General features: G+C 45.9%; 1 protein-coding gene across 3 annotated transcripts in view; it reads right to left on the bottom strand.

Moving 5' to 3' along the window:
- The window catches only part of LOC144494801 (UDP-glucuronosyltransferase 2A2-like), a 132,194-nt gene that overhangs the window by 31,159 nt on the left and 76,697 nt on the right, over positions 1–24,338 (bottom strand). For all 3 annotated transcript variants that reach the window (XM_078214160.1, XM_078214161.1, XM_078214162.1), the window contains 2 exons: positions 17,702–17,789; positions 7,869–8,088 (listed from right to left, as the gene is read on the bottom strand). In XM_078214160.1, coding sequence (XP_078070286.1) covers positions 7,869–8,088; positions 17,702–17,789 — 308 coding nt within the window. The remainder of the gene's footprint in view (positions 1–7,868; positions 8,089–17,701; positions 17,790–24,338) is intronic.

The following is a 24,338-nucleotide window of genomic DNA, read 5'->3' as shown; positions in this document are numbered from 1 at the left end:
TGGAAGATATGTCAGGAGATACTGGATAGGTGCAGGAAATAGGCGCAGGGTTGTTGTCGTGGGAGACTTCAATTTCCCTGGTATAGACTGGAAATCGCTGAGAGCTGGGACTCTGAATGGGGAGGAATTTGTAAAATGCATACAGGAGGGTTCTTTGGAACAATATGTAGATAGCCCGACTAGAGAGGGGGCTATACTGGACCTAGTACTGGGGAATGAGCCTGGTCAGGTCTTCAAAGTTTCGGTAGGGGAACATGTGGCAAATAGTGACCACAATTCTGTTAGCTTTAGGATAGTGATGGAAAAGGACGAGTGGTGTCCCAAGGGTAAGGTGTTGGATTGGGGGAAGGCTAACTTAGAAATAGAAATCATAGAAACCCTACAGTGCAGAAGGAGGCCATTCGGCCCATCGAGTCTGCACCGACCACAATCCCACCCAGGCCCTCCCCCCACATATTTACCCGCTAATCCCTCTAATCTACGCATCCCAGGACTCTAAGGGGCAATTTTTAACCTGGCCAATCAACCTAACCTGCACATCTTTGGACTGTGGGAGGAAACCGGAGCACCCGGAGGAAACCCACGCAGACACGAGGAGAATGTGCAAACTCCACACAGACAGTGACCCGAGCCAGGAATCGAACCCGGGACCCTGGAGCTGTGAAGCAGCAGTGCTAACCACTGTGCTACCGTGCCGCCCCTAACTTTAGTGGGATTAGGCAGAAATTGGCAGCTCTTGATTGGGAGAGGCTGTTTGAGGGTAAATCCACATCTGGCATGTGGGAGTCTTTTAAGGAACAGTTGTTAGGGCTACAGGACAGGCATGTGCCTGTAAAAAAGAAGGATAGGAAGGGTAGGATTCGAGAACCGTGGATAACCAGGGAAATTGAGGGACTGGTCAAAAAGAAAAGAGAGGCGTATGTTAGGTCCAGGCAGCTAAAAACGGAGGGAGCTCTGGAGGAGTACAAAGAAAGTAGGAAAGAACTCAAACGGGGAATTAGAAGGGCAAAAAGGGGTCACGAAATGTCCTTGGCAGACAGGATTAAGGAGAATCCCAAGGCATTTTATTCATGTTAGGAACAAAAGGGTTGTCAGGGAAAAAATCGGACCTCTCAGGGACAAAAGTGGGGAATTATGCTTGGAGCCCAAAGAAGTAGGGGAGATCCTAAATGAATACTTTGCGTCGGTATTCACAAAGGAGAGGTATGTGTTGACTGGGAGTGTCTCGGAGGGGAGTGTTGAACCGTTGGAGAAAATTTCCATTACAAAGGAGGAAGTGTTAGGTTTGTTAGAGAATATAAAGACTGACAAATCCCCAGGGCCTGATAGAATCTATCCAAGGCTGCTCAGGGAGACGAGAGATGAAATCGCTGGGCCTCTGACGCAAATCTTTGTCTCGTCACTGGACGCAGGTGAGGTCCCAGAGGATTGGAGGATAGCTAATGTGGTCCCGTTATTTAAGAAGGGTAGGAAGGATAACCCGGGTAATTATAGGCCGGTGAGCTTGACGTCCGTGGTGGGGAAGTTGTTGGAGAAGATTCTTAGAGATAGGATGTATGCGCATTTAGAAAGGAATAAACTCATTAACGATAGTCAGCATGGTTTTGTGAGAGGGAGGTCATGCCTCACTAACCTGGTGGAGTTTTTTGAAGAAGTGACCAGAATGGTTGACTAGGGAAGGGCCGTCTTTATGGACTTTAGTAAAGCGTTTGACAAAGTCCCTCATGGTAGGCTGGTGAAAAAGGTTGGATCTCATGGGATAAAGGGGGAGGTGGCTAGATGGGTGGAGAACTGGCTTGGTCACAGAAGACAGAGGGTGGTAGTGGAAGGGTCTTTTTCCGGCTGGAGGCCTGTGACTAGTGGTGTTCCGCAGGGCTCTGTATTGGGACCTCTGCTGTTTGTGATTTATATAAACGATCTGGAAGAAGGTGTAACTGGGGTGATCAGTAAGTTTGTGGACGACACAAAATTGGCAGGACTTGCAGATAGTGAGGAGCATTGTCAGAAGCTGGGCAGCACAGTAGCACAGTGGTTAGCACTGCTGCTTCACAGCTCCAGGGACCTGGGTTCGATTCCCGGCTTGGGTCACTGTCTGTGTGGAGTTTGCACATTCTCCTCGTGTCTGCGTGGGTTTCCTCCGGGTGCTCCGGTTTCCTCCCACAGTCCAAAGATGTGCGGGTTAGGTTGATTGGCTATGCTAAAATTGCCCCTTAGTGTCCTGGGATGCGTAGATTAGAGGGATTAGGGGGTAAAATATGTAGGGATATGGGGGTAGGGCCTAGGTGGGATTGTGGTCGGTGCAGACTCGATGGGCCGAATGGCCTCTTTCTGTACTGTAGGGTTTCTATGATTTCTATGATAAGCTACAGAAGGATATAGATAGGCTGGAAATTTGGGCAAAGAAATGGCAGATGGAGTTCAATCCTGATAAATGCGAAGTGATGCATTTTGGTAGAAATAATGTAGGGAGGAGTTATACGATAAATGGCAGAACCATAAAGGGTGTAGATACGCAGAGGGACCTGGGTGTGCAAGTCCACAGATCCTTGAAGGTGACGTCACAGGTGGAGAAGGTGGTGAAGAAGGCATATGGCATGCTTGCCTTTATAGGACGGGGCATAGAGTATAAAAGTTGGGGTCTGATGTTGCAGATGTATAGAACGTTGGTGGGGGGGGGAGGTGAGAGAGAGAGAGAGAGAGAGACGGAAGGTCGGGACTGCGGGGCGGGATCGAGGATGGGTCCAGGCATGCATGGGGCACCAGCGATCAGGCTGTGGGGGGAATGGAGCGCCGGTGTTGCAGAGATTGTGCAACTGGCCAGCAATCGAGCTGGCCAGCAATCGTGAGGCCAGCAAACAGAGGCCACTGCACGTGCCGATTTCGGCGCTGACTGATTGGGGCATGCGCAGTGCCCTGCTTGGTGCTATGCTGCCAGCTTCCCCACTGAGAATAGGCCTGGAATACCTAACAAAAGATTTTCGGGTCCTGCCGAAACATTGTCATGGGTGGGATGGGGACAGTAGGAGCATAATGTTCCTGTCTCACTTGCAAAGGTGCTCTCCACCAGCAGGACTGGAAAATCCTAGCCAAGGTCTGGATTGCAGGAGCCATGTGGCCCAGCAGGTTCCTGACCTCAGCGTATTGGTTTTTAAAAATGGTGACCAGGGGATCCCAGTCTCACGAGAAGGGATAATTGCATGGTGATATAGGGATCTCAATTCCAGGCAAGGATCCAATGGGGTTTGGGGAGATCAGAGGGTTGGGTAAGAGGGAAGTGCGAGGGGTGTAAATCAGACTGGAGTCAGCTGGGGCCTGCAGACAGATCACAGAATTGGTGGTGGTTTACTGGCTAGCTTATTGAGCCTGGTGAAAACACTCCTGTTCCTCCTGACCCACAAACAGTGCTGTAAAGACACTTAACTCATGGATTCAGCTCTCTTGCCGCCTGTAAACTGCTTACAACCAGGGAAAGCAGGTCTCTGGTGGATAAAAATCAAATGACTATAAACATGAATGCAAGCAGCCTCAATGAAATATTTTAATGACCAACTCCCGGACGACCATATCTGTGCTGGGTGTGTTGAGCTGCGGTTCCTAAGGGACCATGTTAGGGAACTGGAATTGCAGCTCGAGGACCTTCGCCGGGTTAGGGATAGTGAGGAGGTCATTGACAGGAGCTATCGGCAGGTGGTCACACCGGGACCACGGGAGGAGGGTAACTGGGTAACAGTGAGGAAGGAGAAAGCTCAGTTGATGGTGAGCACCCCGGTGGATGTGCCCCTTAATAATAAGTACTCCTGTCTGAGTACTACTGGGGTGGACAGCCCACCTGGGGGAAGCAGCGGTGGCAGTGTCTCTGGAGCTGAGCCTGGCCCAGTAGTGCAAAAGGGTAAGGAAAGGAGGGTAGTGCTAATTGGGGACTCTACGGTGAGGGGGTCAGATAGGCGTTTTTGCGGACACAGACGGGACTCTCGGATGGTGGTTTGCCTCCCTGGTGCAGGGGTCCGGGATGTCTCTGGTCGAGTCCCAGAAATCCTGAAGGGGGAGGGAGAGGAGCCGAAGGTCGTGATGCATATAGGTACTGCTGACATAGGTAGGAAGAGGGAAGGGGTCATGAAAAGAGAATATAGGGAGTTAGGTAGACAGCTGAGAAAGAGGAATGCAAAGGTAGTAATCTCGGGATTGCTGCCTGTGCCGCGGGAGAGTGAGAACAGGAATCGGTGGAGAATGAATGCGTGGCTGAGGGACTGGAGCAAGGGACAAGGATTTGGGTACTTGGATCATTGGGACCTCTTTAGGGGCAGGTGTGACCTGTTTAAAAAAGACGGGTGGCACTTGAATCCCAGGGGGACCAATATCCTGGCAGGAAGGTTGGCTAAGGCTACTGGAGAGACTTTAAACTAGAAAGGTTGGGGGGAGGGAATCGGAATGAGGGGACTGAGAGCGAGGAGGTTAGCTCGCAAATAGATAAGGAATGTAAACAGGGTAAGAGGGAGGTTAGACGAGTGATGGAGAAGGGAAGTGCTCAGGCTGAAGGTCTGAGATGTGTCTATTTTAATGCCAGGAGTGTTGTGAATAAAGTGGATGAGCTTAGAGCGTGGATTGCTGCTTCGAATTGTGATGTGGTGGCCATTACGGAGACTTGGATGTCTCAGGGACAGGACTGGGTGCTTCAGGTGCCGGGTTTTAGATGTTTCAGGAAGGACAGGGAGGGAGGCAAGAGAGGGGGGGGAGTGGCACTGTTGATCAGGGATAGTGTCACGGCTGTAGAGAAGGTGGACGCCGTGGAGGGATTGACTACGGAGTCTCTGTGGGTGGAGGTTAGGAACAGGAAGGGGTCGGTAACGTTGCTGGGTGTTTTCTATAGGCCGCCCAATAGTAACAGAGATGTTGAGGAGCAGATGGGGAAACAGATCCTGGAGAGATGTAGGAATAACAGAGTTGTCGTGATGGGAGATTTTAATTTCCCAAACATAGATTGGAATATCCCTAGGGCTAGGGGTTTGGATGGTGAGGAGTTTGTTAGGTGTGTCCAGGAGAGTTTCCTGACACAGTATGTGGATAAGCCTACTAGAGGAGAGGCTGTACTTGATCTGGTGCTGGCTAATGAACCTGGACAGGTGGAGGATCTCTCGGTGGGTGAGCATCTTGGGGATAGCGATCATAATTCTATCTCCTTCACGATAGCATTGGAAAGAGATAGGATCAGGCAGGCTAGGAAAGTGTTTCTCTGGAGTAAAGGGAAATACAGTGTCATCAGGGAGGAAATTAGACGGGTAAATTGGAAGGAGGCATTCTTGGGGAAAAGTACCGAAGGAAAGTGGAGGATTTTCAAGGAATGTTTGTCTGGAGCTCTGCATGACAACGTTCCGATGAGACAGGGGGGTGTTGGTAGGGTACGGGAACCGTGGTGCACGAAGGTTGTGATGAACCTGGTGAATAAGAAAAGAGAGGCGTACAGAAGGTTCAGGGAGCTAGGAGGTGTTAAGGATTTAGAGGAGTATACGGGATGTAGGAAGGAGCTTAAGAAGGAAATTAGGAGAGCGAGAAGGGGTCATGAGAAGGCCTTGGCGGGTAAGATTAAGGAGAATCCCAAGGCTTTCTACAAATATGTCAAGAGTAAAAGGATGAGATGTGAAGGCATAGGACCCTTAAAAGGTGAAGGGGGAAAAGTTTGTGCGGAACCGTTAGAAATGGCGGAGGTGCTTAATGAATACTTTACCTCGGTATTCACGGTGGAAAGGGATCTGGGTGGTTGTACTGCTGGTTTGCGGTGGACAGAAAGGATCGAGCATGTGGACATAAAGAAAGAGGATGTGTTGGAACTATTGAATGGCATCAAGGTTGGTAAGTCGCCGGGACCGGATGGGATGTACCCCAGGTTACTGTGGGAGGCGAGGGAGGAGATTGCGGAGCCTTTGGCGATGATCTTTGCATCGTCGATGGAGACGGGAGAGGTTCCGGAGGATTGGAGGATTGCAGATGTGGTCCCTATATTCAAGAAAGGGAACAGGGACAGCCCGGGAAATTACCGACCGGTGAGTCTAACCTCAGTGGTTGGTAAGTTGATGGAGAGGATCCTGAGAGACAGGATTTATGATCATCTAGAGAAGTTTAGTATGATCAAAAGTAGTCAGCACGGCTTTGTCAAGGGCAGGTCGTGCCTTACGAGCCTGGTTGAGTTCTTTGAAAATGTGACCAAACACATTGACGAAGGAAGAGCGGTGGATGTGGTCTATATGGACTTCAGCAAGGCGTTCGATAAGGTCCCCCATGCAAGACTTCTTGAGAAAGTGAGAGGGCATGGGATCCAAGGGGCTGTTGCCTTGTGGATCCAGAACTGGCTTGCCTGCAGAAGGCAGAGAGTGGCTGTGGAGGGGTCTTTCTCTGCATGGAGGTCAGTGACCAGTGGAGTGCCCCAGGGATCTGTTCTGGGACCCTTGCTGTTTGTCATTTTCATAAATGACCTGGATGAGGAAGTGGAGGGATGGGTTGGTAAGTTTGCTGACGACACCAAGGTAGGTGGTGTTGTGGATAGTTTGGAGGGATGTCAGAAGTTGCAGCGAGACATAGATAGAATGCAAGACTGGGCGGAGAAGTGGCAGATGGACTTCAACCCGGATAAGTGTGTGGTGATCCATTTTGGCAGATCCAATGGGATGAAGCAGCAGTATAATATGAAGGGTACCATTCTTAGCAGTGTAGAGGATCAGAAGGACCTTGGGGTCCGGGTCCATAGGACTCTTAAATCGGCCTCGCAGGTGGAGGATGCGGTCAAGAAGGCGTACGGCGTACTGGCCTTCATTAATCGAGGGATTGAGTTTAGGAGTCGGGAGATAATGCTGCAGCTTTATAGGACCCTGGTTAGACCCCACTTGGAGTACTGCGCGCAGTTCTGGTCACCTCATTACAGGAAAGATGTTGAAGCCACTGAAAGGGTGCAGAGGAGATTTACAAGGATGTTGCCTGGATTGGGGGGCATGCCTTATGAGGATAGGTTGAGGGAGCTTGGTCTCTTCTCCCTGGAGAGACGAAGGATGAGAGGTGACCTGATAGAGGTTTACAAGATGTTGAGAGGTCTGGATAGGGTAGACTCTCAGAGGCTATTTCCAAGGGCTGAAATGGTTGCTACGAGAGGACACAGGTTTAAGGTGCTGGGGGGTAGGTACAGAGGAGATGTCAGGGGTAAGTTTTTCACTCAGAGGGTGGTGGGTGAGTGGAATCGGCTGACGTCGGTGGTGGTGGAGGCAAACTCGTTGGGGTCTTTTAAGAGACTTCTGGATGAGTACATGGGATTTAATGGGATTGAGGGCTATAGATAGGCCTAGAGGTGGGGATGTGATCGGCGCAACTTGTGGGCCGAAGGGCCTGTTTGTGCTGTGGCTTTCTATGTTCTATGTTCTAACTCCCTTTGCTCGCCTTTGTTAAAATCAGATGTGCCCAGGTTCCATGCATGTTAAAGTTTATTTATTAGTGTCACAAGTAGGCTTACATTAACACTGCAATGAAGTTACTGTCAAAATCCCCTAGTCACCACACTCTGGCACCTGTTTAGGTAAACTGAGGGAGAATTTAGCATGGCCAATGCACCTAACCAGCACATCTTTCAGACTATGCTAGGAAACCAGACGAAACACGCAGACACAGGGAGAACATGCAGACTCCGCACAGACAGTGACCCAAGCTGGGAATTGAACCCGACCTGGCACTGTGAGGCTGTAGTGTTAACCACTGTGCCACTGTAACACACATGTTCACTTCCTGTTCCATAACGTTTTGGATTTTAAGCTCTGACGTGACTGGGAACCCAGCCATTTTTAAGGAGTTCATGGTTCTGTTCTGCTTCCTTTGAACAGTTTTTTTCTTACCTTGTTTCATTGATCACTGTGTTGAGAGCATCAACTAAATCCTGTGCATTGAACTTGAAAAAATTGAGGACAACAGCAGCTCCCTTTGCCTTCATGTGAACCATGTTATCAGGTTGATCAGCAAACAGAGGAATTCCAATTAAAGGTACCCCATGGTAAATAGCTTCATATATCCCATTTGTACCACCATGAGTGATAAATACTTTCGTCTTGGGATGTCCTGCAATTATATTTTTAGAAAATAAAAATGATCAGTTGAGCCTTTGTTGTAACTAAACTGAAACCTATGTTAAATGACTGGATATTTAAAATTCTAATACAATAAATGTAAGCTGCTTACAACAGTTAGGACGCCAACGCCACCAGTCAAAAGGCTTTTCCTGAGCAACTGAGTGCAGGAGATGCATTTGCCCCTGAATGGTATGCACATCGGTCTCAATTTTATGATCCTCACCGACGCAGAAGCAGCATGTCTCATTGACAGCCGTACAAAACTCCCCCTTGCGCCGCTATTAAGAGATCAAGAGCCATCTGGTTCTGAAACACCACCTTAGAAAGCGACTGAATTTCCGACTACGGGCCCTGAATAGTGTCGACCAGTTTGTCTTGATTATATTAGAAAATAATAAAGTCTGTGGGTTGCTCATCTATGGTTAAATGGTAGCACTCATGACCTTACTTCAGAAGGTTCTGAATTCAGGTGCCACTTCCAAGACTTGAGTTCAGAATCTTGGCTGACACTCCAGTGCAGTACTGAGGGAATGCTGCCCTGTTGGAGGTGCTGCTTTCTGAGTATGATGTTAAACTGAGGCACTGTCCACCCTCTCAAATGAGGAAAAGATCTCATTGCACCACTCAAAAAAGAGCAGGGAGTTTGCTCCATTGTACTCAAATAGAGTGCTCAAGATACCTTTTAGGTTTTCTCCATTGTCCTGGTCAATATCTATTCCTAAATCAACATTTCTATTACAGATTATTAGTTGATATCTCAGAGCTGTTTGTGGGATCCAGCTGTGTGCAAATGTCAAATACCTACGTACAAACAACACTTGGCACTATAGTCAACTTGGCACTGAGTACTCAAACTTACAAGCTTCAATTACTTGCTAGCAAGGAGGGCACGCATCCACATACAGACAATGTAGCATTTATAGTTCACTGTATCTTGTTCTTTGGAATTTTGTTATTTTCATCTTGTGGCCAAGGCTGGGAATACACTGTTTATGAAACTGATGCAAGGTTTAGTCCTTTATCCTGAATACGCAAGCGCTGGCTCACTGAAAGCCTTGTTGATAATTTTCCCCCCCCCCCCCATTCTCACTGATAGAGTTGCCTTGTTGTTGTTGTAACTTAATTTTCCACATCAGCATCTGCAGTTTTTAACTTTTAACTATAGTTTCACAAATCCCAGCAACCCCATGGTGTTTTATTTGAAGTGAGCATCCTTAATCTTGCAGAACAAAGTGAATTAAATATTTGGCCATAGCTGGAATTACAACTTAATTTCCACACAAACTGGTTGACACATTTCCTACATTTAGAGGGCACTTCAAAAACATGTACTTCATTGTAAAATATTTTTGGATGATTTCTCATTATGAAAGGCATAAAGGCGAGCTTTTTTTTTGTTAATACAGTCAAACTTTATTCATCTGTTAGAGCGTGTTAAATGTTAATTTTTAACACTAGAAATTGCACATTTTCTGCTAGCACCAGGTATAAAAGATAATGATACAAAACATACTTAATAGGATGGAGGGTTATAGGTAGGCCTAGAAGGTAGGGATATGTTCGGCACAACTTGTGGGGCCGAAGGGCCTGTTTTGTGCTGTAGTTTTTCTATGTTTCTATGTACCTGTGATTGACACTTCAGTAACATATCTGGGAAAATGAGATGATTAAAAGTGGTTGCATGGAAGTGCAGATAGGGGAGCCTCCCTCTGTACACAATTTACACACAAGTTTATGTTAATATTATCTCCAAAAGCAACAACTTGCATCTGTAAAGCACTTTTAAAGTCGTAAAACATCTCAAGGTGCTTCAGACAAAAAAGATAAATTAGACTAAAAGTGATTCCAAGTAGAAGAAAACATTAGAACAGATGACAGAATGTTTGGTCAGCACAGTAGGTTTCAAAGAAAGTTTTAAAGAGAGGTGGAAAGAAGGAGAGCTTTATGAAATGAATTTCAACACTTTGGGCCTGGAGGTTCAGCTGCCAATTTTGGGTCAAAGGAATTATTGGATATGCAAGAGACCAGGGTTTGAAGAAAATATAGTTCATGGAGAGTAATAGGGTTGGAGGAGCTCACAACGATCATGGGTGTGGAGACCATGTGGTATTTTAACACAAGGATAATAATTTCACAATGGAGGTATTGGTGGACTGGGAACCAATACAGGTAATGCACAAAGGATATCTCCCCTTACTTTTCCGAAATGCTCTGTCAAATAGAATGCTCAAGATGCCTTTTAGGTTTGCAATTCTGTAATTATTTGTGTCTAATAACATTCGCATCATGTTTGCGCATGAAACTGGACCAGTTTGTCACACACGTTCCCAACACAAATCAATCACTTGGCTTTTTTTTTGCTTAGCATTCATTATTCATGAATATTGGAAATAAGTGGAAGTATTAGTAAGAGGCAACATGGTTTTATGAAGGGGAGGTCGTGTCTCGCTAACTTGATCGAGTTTTTCGAGGAAGTGACGAAGATGATTGATGAAGGGAGGGCAGTGGATGTTGGCTACATGGACTTCAGTCAGGCCTTTAACAAGGTTCCTCCATGGCAGACTGGTGCAGAAGGTGAAGTCGCATGGGATCAGAGATGAGCTGGCAAGGTGGATACAAAACTGGCTCGGTCAAAGAAGACAGAGGGTAGCAGTGGAAGGATGCTTTTCTGAATGGAGGGCTGTGAGAAGTGGCATCCCTCAGGGATCAGTGCTGGGACCTTTGCTGTTTGCAATATATATAAATGATTTGGAGGAAAATGTAACTGGATTGATTAGTAAGTTTGTGGACAACACAAAGGTTGGTAGATTAGCAGATAGCGATGGGGACCATCAGAGGATACAGCAGGATATAGATCAGTTGGAGACTTGGGCGGCGAGGTGGCAGATAGAGTTTAATCCGGACAAATGTGAGGTAATGCATTTTAGAAGGTTTAATACAAATGGGAAATATAGAGTAAATGGCAGAACCCTTAAGAGTATTGATAGGCAGAGGGATCTGGATGTACAGGTACACAGGTCACTGAAAGTGGCAACGTAGGTGGAGAAGGTAGTCAAGAAGGCATACAGCATGCTTGCCTTCACCAGCCGGGACATTGAGTTTAAAAATTGGCAAGTCATGTTGCAGCTTTATAGAACCTTAGTTAGGCCGCACTTGGAATATAGTGTTCAATTCTGGTCGCCACACTAAGGATGTGGAGGCTTTGGTGAGGGTACAGAAAAGATTTACTAAGATGTTGCCTGGTAGGGAGGGCATCAGCTATGAGGAGAAGTTGGAGAAACTTGATTTGTTCTCACTGGAACGACGGAAGTTGAGGGGAGACCTGATAGAAGTCTACAAGCTTATGAGAGGCATGAACAGAGTGGATAGTCAGCAGCTTTTTTCCAGGGTGGAAGAGTCAATTATTAGGAGGCATAGGTTTATGGTGCGAGGGGTAAGGTTTAAAGGAGATGTACGAGGCAGATTTTGTACACAGAGGGTGGTGGGTGCCTGGAACCCGTTGCAGGGGGAGGTAGTGGAAGCAGATACAATAGTGAGTTTTAAGGGGCGTCTGGACAAATACATGAATAGGATGGGAATAGAGGGATATGTTCCCGGAAGGGTAGGGGGTTTTAGTTAAGTCGGGTCGCATGGTCGGTGCAGGCTTGGAGGGCCGAAGGGACTGTTCCTGTGCTGTAATTTTCTTTGTTCTTCGTTCTTTGTTCTTAACGATTTAGACGAGATTTTAGGAAGCATGGTTAGTAAGTTTGCAGATGACACCAAGATTGGTGGCAGAGTGGACAGTGAAGAAGGCTATCTAGGATTGCAATAGGATCTTGATCAATTGGGCCAGTGGGCTGATGAATGGCAGATGGAGTTTAATTTACATAAATGCAAGGTGATGCATTTTGGTAGATCGAACCAAGGCAGGACTTTTTTTTTTTAGAAACCCTACAGCACAGAAAGAGGCCATTCGGCCCATCGAGTCTGCACCGACCACAATCCCACCCAGGCCCCAGCCCCATATCCCTACATATTTACCCACTAATCCCTCTAACCCACGCATCCCAGGACACTAAGGACAATTTTAGCATGGCCAATCAACCTAACCCGCACATCTTTGGACTGTGGGAGGAAACCGGAGCACCCAGAGGAAACCCACGCAGACACGAGGAGAATGTGCAAACTCCACACAGACAGTGACCCAAGCCGGGAATCGAACCCAGGTCCCTGGAGCTGTGAAGCAGCAGTGCTAACCACTGTGCTACCGTGCCGCCCTTGCGCAGTTAATGGTAGAGCGCTATAGAACAAAGAGATATATGGATACAGGTTCATAGCTCCTTTAAAGTGGAGTCACTGGGGGACAGGGTGGTGAAGAAGGCATTTCACATGCTTGGTTTCAATGGTCAGAACATTGAATACAGGGGTTGGGATGTCTTGTTGAAGTTGTACAAGACATTGGTAAGGCCACACTTGGAATACTGTGTACAGTTCTAGTCACTCTATTATAGAAAGGATATTATTAAATTAGAAAGAGTGCAGAAAAGATTTACTGGAATGCCACCAGCACTTGATTGTTTTTTTGTTATAAGGAGAGGCTGGATAGATTGGGACTTTTTTCCCTGGACGTAGGAGGCTTAGGGGTGATCTTACACAGGTCTATAAAATAGCGAGGGGCATAGATCAGCTAGATAGTCAACATCTTTTCCCAAAGGTAGGGGAGTCTAAAACTAAAGGGCATAAGGTGAGAGGGGAGAGGCAATGTTTTCACACAGAGCATTGTGTGTGTCTGGATCAAGCTGCCAGAGGTAGTAGGAGAGGGGCAGGTACAATTTTGTCTTTTAAAAAGCATTTGGACAGTTACATGGGTAAGATTGGTATAGCAAGATATGGGCCAAATGTGGGCAATTGGGACTAGCTGAATGGTAAAAACCGGGCGGCATGGACAAAGAACAAAGAAAAGTACAGCACAGGAACAGGCCCTTTGGCCCTCCAAGCCTTCCACCGATCATGATGCCTGATTAAACTAAAACTGTACGCACTTACGGAGAGTCCGTATCCTTCCGTTCCCATCCTATTCATGTATTCGTCTAGTTGTCCCTTAAATGCCGCTATTGTACCTGCTCCAACCACCTCCCCAGGCAACACGTTCCAGGCATTCATCACCCTCTGTGTAAAAAAATTGTCTCGCACCTCTCCACTAAACATTTCCCCACGTACCCTAAACTCATGTCCCCTACTGACTTTGCTATCCTAGGAAAGAGCATCTGACTATCCACTCTGTCCATGCAACTCATAATCTTGAAAACCTCTATCAGGTCAACCCTCAACCTCCGTCGTTACAGTGAGAACAAACCAAGTTTATCCAATCTCTCCTCATAGCTCCAGACCAGGCAACATCCTGGTAAACCTCTTCTGTATCCTCTCCAAAACATCCAAATCTTTCTGGTATTGTGGCGACCAGAATTGTACACAATATTCTAAATGAGGCCTAACTAAGGTTCTGTACAGCTAAAACATGACCTGCCAATTTTTATACTCAGTGTCCCGACCGATGAAGGCAAGCATGACGTATGCCTTCTTGACTATCATATCTACCTGCTTTGCCACTTTCAGTGATCGGTGGACATGTATGCCCAGATCTCTCTGCCTGTCAGTACTCCTAAGGGTTCTACCATTTACTTGTATAATTCCTACATGCATTGGACCTTCCAAAATGCATTATCACACTTGTCCGGATTGAACTTCATCTGCCATTTCTCTGCCCAAGTCTCCAACTGATGTATATCCTGCTGTATCCTCTGACAATCCTCTTCACTACCCACAACTCCACCAATTTTTGTGTCATCTGCGAACTTACTAATCACACCAGCTACATTTTCCTCCAAATCATTTATATATACTATGAATAACAAAGGTCCCAGAACTGATCCCTGTGGAACACCGCTAGTCACAGTCTTCCATTCAAAAAATACCCCCCCACTGCTACCCTTTGTCTTCTATGGCCAAGCCAGTTCTGTATCCATCTTGCCAGCTCTCCTCTGATCCCATGTGCCTTCACCTTTCATACCAGTCTATCATGAGGTACATTGTCAAAGGCTTTACTGAAGCTCATGTATACAACATCCACTGCCTTTCCCTGATGTATCATCTTCGTCACTTCCTCGAAAAACTCGATTAAGTTAGTGAGGCATGACCTCCCCTTCACAAAACCATGCTGTCTATCACTAATAAGTCCATTTGTTTCCAAATGCGAGTAAATCCTGTCCCTAAGAATCTTTTCCAATAACTTTTCCAATAACTATGGCGGCACGGTAGCACAGTGGTTAGCACTGCTGCTTCACAGCTCCAGGGTCCCGGGTTCGATTCCCGGCTCGGGTGACTGTCTGTGTGGAGTTTGCACATTCTCCTCGTGTTTGCGTGGGTTTCCTCCGGGTGCTCCGGTTTCCTCCCACAGTCCAAAGATGTGCGGGTTAGGTTGATTGGCCAGGTTAAAAATTGTCCCTGAGATGCGTAGTTAGAGGGATTAGCGGGTAAATATGTGGGGGTAGGGCCTGGGTGGGATTGTGGTCGGTGCAGACTCGATGGGCCGAATGGCCTCCTTCTGCACTGAAGGGTTTCTATGATTTCTATGATAACTTCCCTACCACTGGCCTATAATTTCCTGGATTATCCCTGCAGCCTTTCTTAAACAATGGAACAAGATTGGCTATCCTCCAGTCCTCTGGAACTTCACCTGTAGCCAATAAGGATACAAAGATTTCTGTCATCAAGGCCCCAGCAATTTCCACCCTTGCCACCCTTGTATTCTGGGGTAGATCCCATCAGGCCCTGGGGAATTATCTACTCTAATGCTTTTCAAGATACCAATACCTCCTCCTTTTTGATATCAACATGACCCAGAATATCTACACATCCTACCTGAGGCTCCTCATCCATCGAGTCCCTCTCTTTGGTGAATACTGAGGCAAAGTATTCATTTAGTATCTCGCCCATTTCCTCTGGTTCCATGCGTAGATTCCCTCCACTATCCTTGAGTGGACCAACCCTTTCCCTGGCTACCTTCTTGCTCTTTACATATGACAAGTTAGGCCGAAGGGCCTGTTTCCATGCTGTAAACCTCTATGCCTCTATGACTCTATGTTGTTACTTCTTAAATGATGCAAGCAGACAGGTCACAGAAGAGGACGTCTGTGGTAAACTACATTCTAGTGAAGGTGACAACATTATACGGATATATCCAACTACTTTATTAATGATGTTAAAGTGAAGATGACAATGTTAATAGATATAGCCACACTACTTGATCATGATGCTAAAGTGAAACAACATTAAGCAAGTCGACTTTAAGTATTGACTATACTGAATTAAAATGTCAATCCAGGTTACACAGTCAACCCTCTGAAGAGGAACTTTAGAACCCAAGACTTTTCAACTCAGAGACAATGGGCTGATATCCCAAATTAACTATTATCCACAACTTAAAAATAATTCTATATAGCTGCATCTTCAATACACACATACTTATCAAACAACATTTATGTGGGATTTCTTCAGCTTTTACATAATATAATAATTAGGAGCAGAAATAGGCCATTCAGCTCTTCGAGCCACCTCTACCATTCAATGAGATCATGGTTAATCTTCTACTTTAATACCATTTCTCTGCAGCATCCCCATATCCTTTGATTTTTTAAATATGTTGAAATCTATTGATCTCAGTCTTGAGCATACTCAATGACTTAAGCCTTCACAGCCCTCTGGAGAAGAGGGTTCCAAAGTTTCACCACCCTCGTGTTATAATGGTAACATGTTGCGAAGGTCAGCTGACAAGGTAGACAATGTAACCAATGGCAAAATGATGTGGTGGTCAGCTGGCCAGCTGACCCGGTATAAATAGAAAGTGGATGGGGATAGTGGGGAACATTTGTGGCTTGAGATATGGCCCAAGTGGTGTGTAAGGAAGTTTCTTTATTAAACCTTTTCTTTAATTTACTTTGTGAAGTTAGTTCTTTCATTGCTTGCAACTGGAGTATCCTTACTGCTGGATGAACACTTCGGAGTGAAGAAATTCCACCTCATGACAGGCCTAAATTGCCTGCCCCTTATTCTGAGACTGTATCCCCTAGTTCTCGAAACACCAGCCAGGGGAAACATCCTTCCTGCATCTACTCTGTCGCGCCTGGTGCCAATTTTGTATGTTTGAATTAGATCACTTCTCATTTTTCAAAACTAGAGAATGAAGGCCCAGTCTATTTAATCTTTTCTCAGAGGTCAATCCCAGCATCCCAGGAATTAATTTAGTGAACATTCGTTGCACTCCCTCTATGACAAGCATATATTTCCCTAGGTAAGGGGACCAAAACTGCACGCAATATTCCAGGTGTGGTCTCACCAAGGCTCTATGTAATTATATTAAAATATTTAAAATATCTTTACGTCAATACTCAAGACCTCTTGTAATAAAGGCCAGGGTACCATTTGCCAACTTTATTGCTTGCTGTACCTGCATGCTGGCGTTAGTGACTCATGAACAAGGACACAAAGTTCTTTTGAAGTTCAACACCTCTCAACTTTGAAGAAATACTCTGTATTTCTGTTTTTACTACCTAAGCGGATTCTGCCAAAGTTATAGCAATCAAGCAGTCCCCATGGAAACACATCCAATAAAGATGAGCAGCCTTAGAGATTTTTTGCAGCTTTGCACTTGGTTTACAGTAGTTTGTAAAAGGGCTGCAACTTCAGAAATCCATTTATAAGCACTCGGGTCCATGTAAAAGCACTCCAACATATATACTCAGCAAAATCTGAAACCTGACCAATTTTAGCAATGACTGTTCTAAAAATAAGTAAGCGAATAATAATAGTAAGTCAACCTTGTCTTATTTTAACACTTGGCCTGCAATCTGTTTTAAAATTGCTGAATGAATACTAGTTGCCACAAAGACTGGCCCCATGTATTTTAACATAATGTTGGAAGAATATTTATCACTCCTATTCAATGAAATGTTTAGTAACCTCAGTACAGGTTAGCGTCCCAGTTTGTAAAAAACAAGCTGCAAACTGATTTAACAGTTGTTAATATTTTTGAGCGTATAGCTAAAAAAAGGACATTTGCTAAAAGTTGAATAGAATGTTAACTTGTGCCTTATTAAATTCACATTTAAAACAAAATTCCTTTTCATTAAAAAATGCTGCAGATATCTATCCCACTCATGGTAAGATTTCTTAGCAAATACAGGAGTCACACAGACCAAGGTTCAGCCCCAGTTGGTATTCAGTTGGTTGATCTTGGCCTTGGTAGAAATAGGGCACTAAAATGGCATTCCTGGAGTAGGGAGAAGATCAGCCAGGAATTTCAATTGTGATCACTGTCCAGTAGCTTCATCCTGTAAGTGCATCCATGTAGACTTTGGATGAGCCAAAGATGTGCAGGTTAGGTGGATTGGCCATGATAAATTGTCCCTTAGTGTTAGGGGGATTAGTGGGGTAAATAGATGGGGTTAAGGGATAGGGCCTGGGTGGGATTGTTGTTGGTGCAGGCTCGATGGGCCGAATGGCCTCCTTCTGTACAGTAGGGATTCTATGATTCTAATGAGAAAACAACGAACCAGGGTTCTTACCAAGCAGGTCGTTTTGAGGCAGCCATTTATACAGCTTTGTGTTTGGGGCCAGCGTCTTTGGTTGATCACCAGCATAGCTCCAAAGAACCTGAAAGATATCAACACTGGGAATAAATAGACAGTTCAACAAAATATGGTGCTGAGTCTTCAGGGATTTGAGAAAGACATTGTACGGCTTTTCTTGTATAATGTGGACAGAGGTCTGTTTGAAAGGCTTCAAGCTCATGGGGGGTCTTTTGGGGATGGAATTACCACTACCATTACAAGGCCATCAGGATAAGGCGGCTGGACCATGACAGGAATTCTAAAATTAGGGATGCATGCCTTGACCTTCAACCAGGAGCTGGTGTATCATTGGCCAAAGGCATGCCTAGTTTCACCAGGCATATCTCAATGACAGGGACCAATGTAGGGTCTTCTAGCATCCAGATAGGGGCCTGGACCCATTGATAATATACGCCTTTGCCTATCAAAAATCTATTAATCCCTATGAAAGCTCCAAGTGAACCAACAGCCATAGCGTTTTGGGAGTGATCGTTCCAGATTTCTACTCTCTGACTGACAGAGTAATTTCGCTCCTGAATACCCTACCTCTATTTTGAAGATACTTTTAAATACTTTTAACGTTTTAAACATCTCATATCTCTCATCTCAATATGAGGGAATGCTCAATGCAAATTGTCTTCATAATTTAACCTTCTTAGTCTAGGTAACAATCTGGTGAATTCTGCATTGCACCCACTCTAAGGCCAATATACCCGACCTGAGCAACTGTACTGGGGAGTCCAGATGCACTCACAATCCACCAAGTCCTGCAGCCCCCTGAACCTAAACAGTTTCAGCAGCAGAGATAGGGGCGCTGGATCATCCTGATGTTGATCAATGTAACAGAAAACTACAATACATACTTCAGGGTCTTGCTGGATCTAATATTCAAATAGGCCCCCAGCCCCATGACCTCTATCAGTGGGAGGAAAAGGGCATCATAATCTTGACTTGGATATAAACTTCAAACAAAAGCTGGCATTGTGACATCTTTAACATTGTAAAAAATCCCGTGGTGCTTCACAGGACAGTAATCGGATAATCATTGACACCAGAGGAGATAAGAAAAGTGACAAAAAGCTCGGCCTATATGGATATGTTTTAAGACATGCACCGGAATTCTACCACCTTGCCCACCACGGAATCAGAGCGGGCAAGGGCGGAAAATGAAAATGTCCGTTGACTTCAGGTGGGAATTTCCAGTCTCACTCGAGTGAGGCTGTAAAATCCCACCCATGGTTAAAGGAAGAGAGGGAGATGGGGAGTCAGAGGGGTTTTGGGAAGAAATTAGAATATGGATGGCTAAAAGCACACCCACCAGTTATAAGAATTATAGAGTAATTATAATGGGGGACTTCAATTATCCAAATGCAGACCATGATAGGAATAGTATAAAGATACAAGAGGGACGAGAGTTCCTGGAATGTGTTCAGGATAATTTTCTGCAACAGTATGTTTCTGGTCCAATGAGAAGGCAGGCACTGTTAGGCCTGGTTTTGGGAAATGATTGGTCCAGGAGGATCAAATGTTAATGGGAGAGCATTTAGGGGAGAGTGAGCATTGTAATCACAAGGTTTAGGTTGGCCATGGAAAGGGAAAGGAACATTCCAGAGCAGAAATAATTAATTAGGGGAAAGTCAACTTCGATGGGATAAGAATGCATTTGAGTCAAGTGAGTTGGAATCAAATGTTGGCAGAAAAGACAGTTGCTGAACAATAGGCTACCTTCAACGAGAAAGTATTGCAGGTATATTCCCCTGAAGAGGAAAGAAAGGACAAATAAATCCAGAGCACCCTGGGTGAGAAAGATAAGGGTGAAAGATGAAAATGAAGAAGTGCGTATATGACAGATGACAGGTAGAAAATACACTAGAGAATCAGGCTGAAAATAGAAGGACCAGAAGGGAAGTGATAAAACTAATTAGAAAGCAAGGAGAGAGCATAAAAAGAGGCTGGCAGCTAACATAAAAGGGAATCCCAAGGTTTTCCATAAGCATATAAATAATAAAAGTGTGGTAAAAGAAAGAATAGGACCAAAAATGTGCAGTTAGGTTGATTGGTCATGCTAAATTGACCTTTAGTGTCAGGGGGATTAGTCAGGTAGATACATGGGGTTATGGAAATAAGGCCTGGATGGGATTGTTGTTGGTATGGGCTGAATGGCCTCCTTCTGCACTGTAAGGATTCTATGATTGGGGATAAAAAATGGGGACTTGCGCATGGAGGCAGAAAAAAGTAGAGGTATTAAATAAGTATGCTTGGTTTCATTGGTCAGAACATTGAATACAGGAGTTGGGATGTCTTGTTGAAATTGTACAAGACATTGGTAAGGCCACACTTCTGGTCACCCTATTATAGAAAAGATATTATTAAACTAGAAAGAGTGCAGAAAAAATTTACTTTGATGCTACCAGGACTTGATAGTTTGCGTTATGAGGAGAGGCTGGATAGAACAAAGAACAACAAAGAACAAAGAACAATACAGCACAGGAACAGGCCCTTCGGCCCTCCAAGCCCGCCCCCTGGTCCAAACTAGACCATTCTTTTGTATCCCTCCATTCCCACTCCGTTCATATAGCTGTCCAGATAAGTCTTAAACGTTCCCAGTGTGTCCGCCTCCACCACCTTGCCTGGCAGCACATTCCAGGCCCCCACCACCCTCTGTGTAAAATGTGTCCGCCTGATATCTGTGTTAAACCTCCCCCCCTTCACCTTGAACCTATGACCCCTCATGAACGTCACCACCGACCTGGGGAAAAGCTTCCCACCGTTCACCCTATCTATGCCTTTCATAATTTTATACACCTCTATTAAGTCTCCCCTCATCCTCCGTCTTTCCAGGGAGAACAACCCCAGTTTACCCAATCTCTCCTCATAACTAAGCCCCTCCATACCAGGTAACATCCTGGTAAACCTCCTCTGTACTCTCTCCAAAGCCTCCACGTCCTTCTGGTAGTGTGGCGACCAGAACTGGACGCAGTATTCCAGATGCGGCCGAACCAACGTTCTATACATCTGCAACATCAGACCCCAACTTTTATACTCTATGCCCCGTCCTATAAAGGCAAGCATGCCATATGCCTTCTTCACCACCTTCTCCACCTGTGACGTCACTTTCAAGGATCTGTGGACTTGCACACCCAGGTCCCTCTGCGTATCTACACCCTTTATGGTTCTGCCATTTATCGTATAGCTCCTCCCTACATTATTTCTACCAAAATGCATCACTTTGCATTTATCAGGATTGAACGCCATCTGCCATTTCTTTGCCCAAATTTCCAGCCTATCTATATCCTTCTGTAGCTTCTGACAATGCTCCTCACTATCTGCAAGTCCTGCCAATTTTGTGTCATCCGCAAACTTACTGATCACCCCAGTTACACCTTCTTCCAGATCATTTATATAAATCACAAACAGCAGAGGTCCCATTACAGAGCCCTGCGGAACACCACTAGTCACAGGCCTCCAGCCGGAAAAAGACCCTTCCACTACCACCCTCTGTCTTCTGTGACCAAGCCAGTTCTCCACCCATCTAGCCACCTCCCCCTTTATCCCATGAGATCCAACCTTTTTCACCAGCCTACCATGAGGGACTTTGTCAAACGCTTTACCAAAGTCCATATAGACGACATCCACGGCCCTTCCCTCGTCAACCATTCTGGTCACTTCTTCAAAAAACTCCACCAGGTTAGTGAGGCATGACCTCCCTCTCACAAAACCTGGGACTTTTTTCTCTGAAGCGTTAGGGGACTTAGGGGTGATCTTATAGAGGTCTATAAAATAATGAGGGGTCTAGACAAAGTAGATAGTCAATATCTTTTCCCAAAGGTAGAGGAGTCTAAAACTAGGGGGCATAGGTTTAAGATGAGAGGAGAGAGATACAATAGGGTCCAGAGGAGCAATTTTTTCACACAGAGGGTGGTGAGTGTGTGGAACAAGCTGCCAGAGGGAGTAATAGAGGCGTGTACAATTTTGTCTTTTAAAAAGCGTTTAGACAGTTACATGTGTAAGATGGGTATAGAGGGATATGGGCAATTGGGGCTAGCTTAGGGGTTAAAAAAAGGGGTGGCATGGACAAGTTGGGCCGGAGGACCTGTTTCCATGCTGTAAATCTCTATGACTCTATGACTATGACTCTAAGTACTCTGTATCTGTCATTACAAAGGAAGAAGATGCTTCCCAGGCCGAGGTGAGAGAGGAGGTAACTGGTACACCACAAGAATTTACAATTGAGAAGGAAGAGGTTTAGAAAGGCTATCTTTACTTAAAATGGACAAGGTATAAGGACTGGGTGGGAATCATCCAAGGGTACTAAGGGAAATGAGAGTGGAAATTGTAGAGGCACTTGTGATAATCTTCCAGTCTTCCATTGACACAGGGGTGGTGCCGGAGGAATGGATAATTACAAACGTTCCACCCTTGTTCAAAAATGGGTGCAAGGATAAAGCTGACAACTATAGACCAATCAGTTTGACTTTAGTGGGGGGGAAACTACTGATATTCAAGGAGTGATGGGCACAATGAGCGACAGCACACACTACTGATATTGGATGGTTATTTTTAGGCTAAGGTGAGCTCTGAAGCATAAAGAATATCTGTTATGATGCCAGTGACCAGGGAAGATGTGGGGCAGCACAGTAGCACAGTGGTTAGCACTGCTGCTTCACAGTGCCAGGGACCTGGGTTCAATTCCCGGCTTGGGTCACTGTCTGTGTGGAGTTTGCACGTTCTCCCCATGTCTGTGTGGTTTTCTCTGGGTGAACATAGAACAGTACAGCACAGAACAGGCCCTTCGGCCCACGATGTTGTGCCGAGCTTTATCTGAAACCAAGATCAAGCTATCCCACTCCCTATCATCCTGGTGTGCTCCATGTGCCTATCCAATAACCGCTTAAATGTTTCTAAAGTGTCTGACTCCACTATCACTGCAGGCAGTCCATTCCACACCCCAACCACTCTCTGCGTAAAGAACCTACCTCTGATATCCGTCCTGTATCTCCCACCACGAACCCTATAGTTATGCCCCCTTGTAATAGCTCCATCCACCCGAGGAAATAGTCTTTGAACGTTCACTCTATCTACCCCCTTGCCGTCGCTGGCAATGCAGAGCCCGCAGGTGCTCTGGTTTCCTCCCACATTCTGAAAGACATGCTGCTTAGCTGCATTGACCCGAACAGGCGCCGGACTGTGGCAACGAGGGGAATTTCACAGTAACTTCACTGCAGTGTTAATGTAAGCCTTACTTGTGACTAATAAATAAACTTTAACTTTAAGATGTTTGGGAGAAATGTGAAGTAGAGACTGCTTGAGAACTTACAATTCCCTAACACTGCCCCTTCACTTTTATAACCAGTCCCCTTTAAGAACATCAGCACAATCTAAAAACCTCAACATTTATTTTCTAACCGGAGACTCCAGAGGACAATGGCTGGGACAAATAATTTTGAAAACTATTGAAATTTGGTAAAAAGTATAGGTTAGCAACTGCGGGGGGGAACACCCCCATCCCTCGAGATCGGAGACGCTGTATGCAGCCTATTTCTCCTCAGCAGCGGCTTCACTTCCCCAACACACAAGTTCCTGACATAGCTCATTCAGGAATGCGCCAGGGTCCCTCCATGAAGCACCCTCCCCATTGTGCTCCAAGGGAAATGCATGAGGAGCTCAGCAGAGCCCATCATGCGCACCTCACTGTTGCAGACATGGGCTCTCCATGTGGAAAGGAATGTTACTGATGTCTGAGAGTTCAAGTACCAAGGCTGGCTGCCAGGTCACCTTGGGGTGGTTGGGGGGGGGCGGTGGAGTTGTCAAGTGAGTTGGGAACTATGGAATGGCCTGGGTTTGTTGGGTTACAGGGAGCAGGGGGTGGTACGTGAGTACATGAGGCCAGGCATGGGTGGAAAGATTGCTTGTTCCTTGTGCTGTCACACTGCAGTTTGGAGTTTGATGATGTCCACTGAAGTTAGAGATCACCTGATCCAGAGGCCATGGTCGGGTCTGAGGGAGCAGGGGCCAGTGTCTGTGACCCTGCCATCTCACTCCTGGAATCTTAGAATCCCTACAGCACAGAAAGAGGCCATTCGGCCCATCGAGTCTGCACCGACCACAATCCCACCCAGGCCCTACCCCAATATCCCTACATATTTACTCAGTAATCCCTCTAGCCTACGCATCCCAGGATACTAAGGGCAATTTTAGCATGGCCAACCAACCTAACCGGCACATCTTTGGACTGTGGGGGGAAACCGGAGCACCCGGAGGAAACCCACGCAGACACGAGGAGAATGTGCAAACTCCACATAGACAGTGACCCAAGCCGGGAATCGAACCCAGGTCCCTGGAGCTGTGAAGCAGCAGTGCTAACCACTGTGCTACCGTGCCGCCCTGGAGGAAGCAACTCCTGCAAGCTGCATTGGTCAGCTGCAATGGAGAGGGCTCGTCGGTCTTCCAACACTACATGACTCAGGAATAAGGGAGGACTTGAGCGCAACATGATGTTTGACGATGCTGAGTGTCTCTCTCCCTTCCCTTCTCCATCCTCCCCACAGACAAAAGATGAAATTAGGCTTGCAACCAGGCCAGCTAGCCTTTA

The sequence above is a fragment of the Mustelus asterias genome, chromosome 6 (assembly GCF_964213995.1).
Source record: "Mustelus asterias chromosome 6, sMusAst1.hap1.1, whole genome shotgun sequence".
In the NCBI taxonomy this organism is placed as follows: domain Eukaryota; kingdom Metazoa; phylum Chordata; class Chondrichthyes; order Carcharhiniformes; family Triakidae; genus Mustelus; species Mustelus asterias.
The sequence above is the reverse complement of the archived record's forward strand: the minus strand, read 5'-3'. Positions and strand labels throughout refer to the sequence as shown.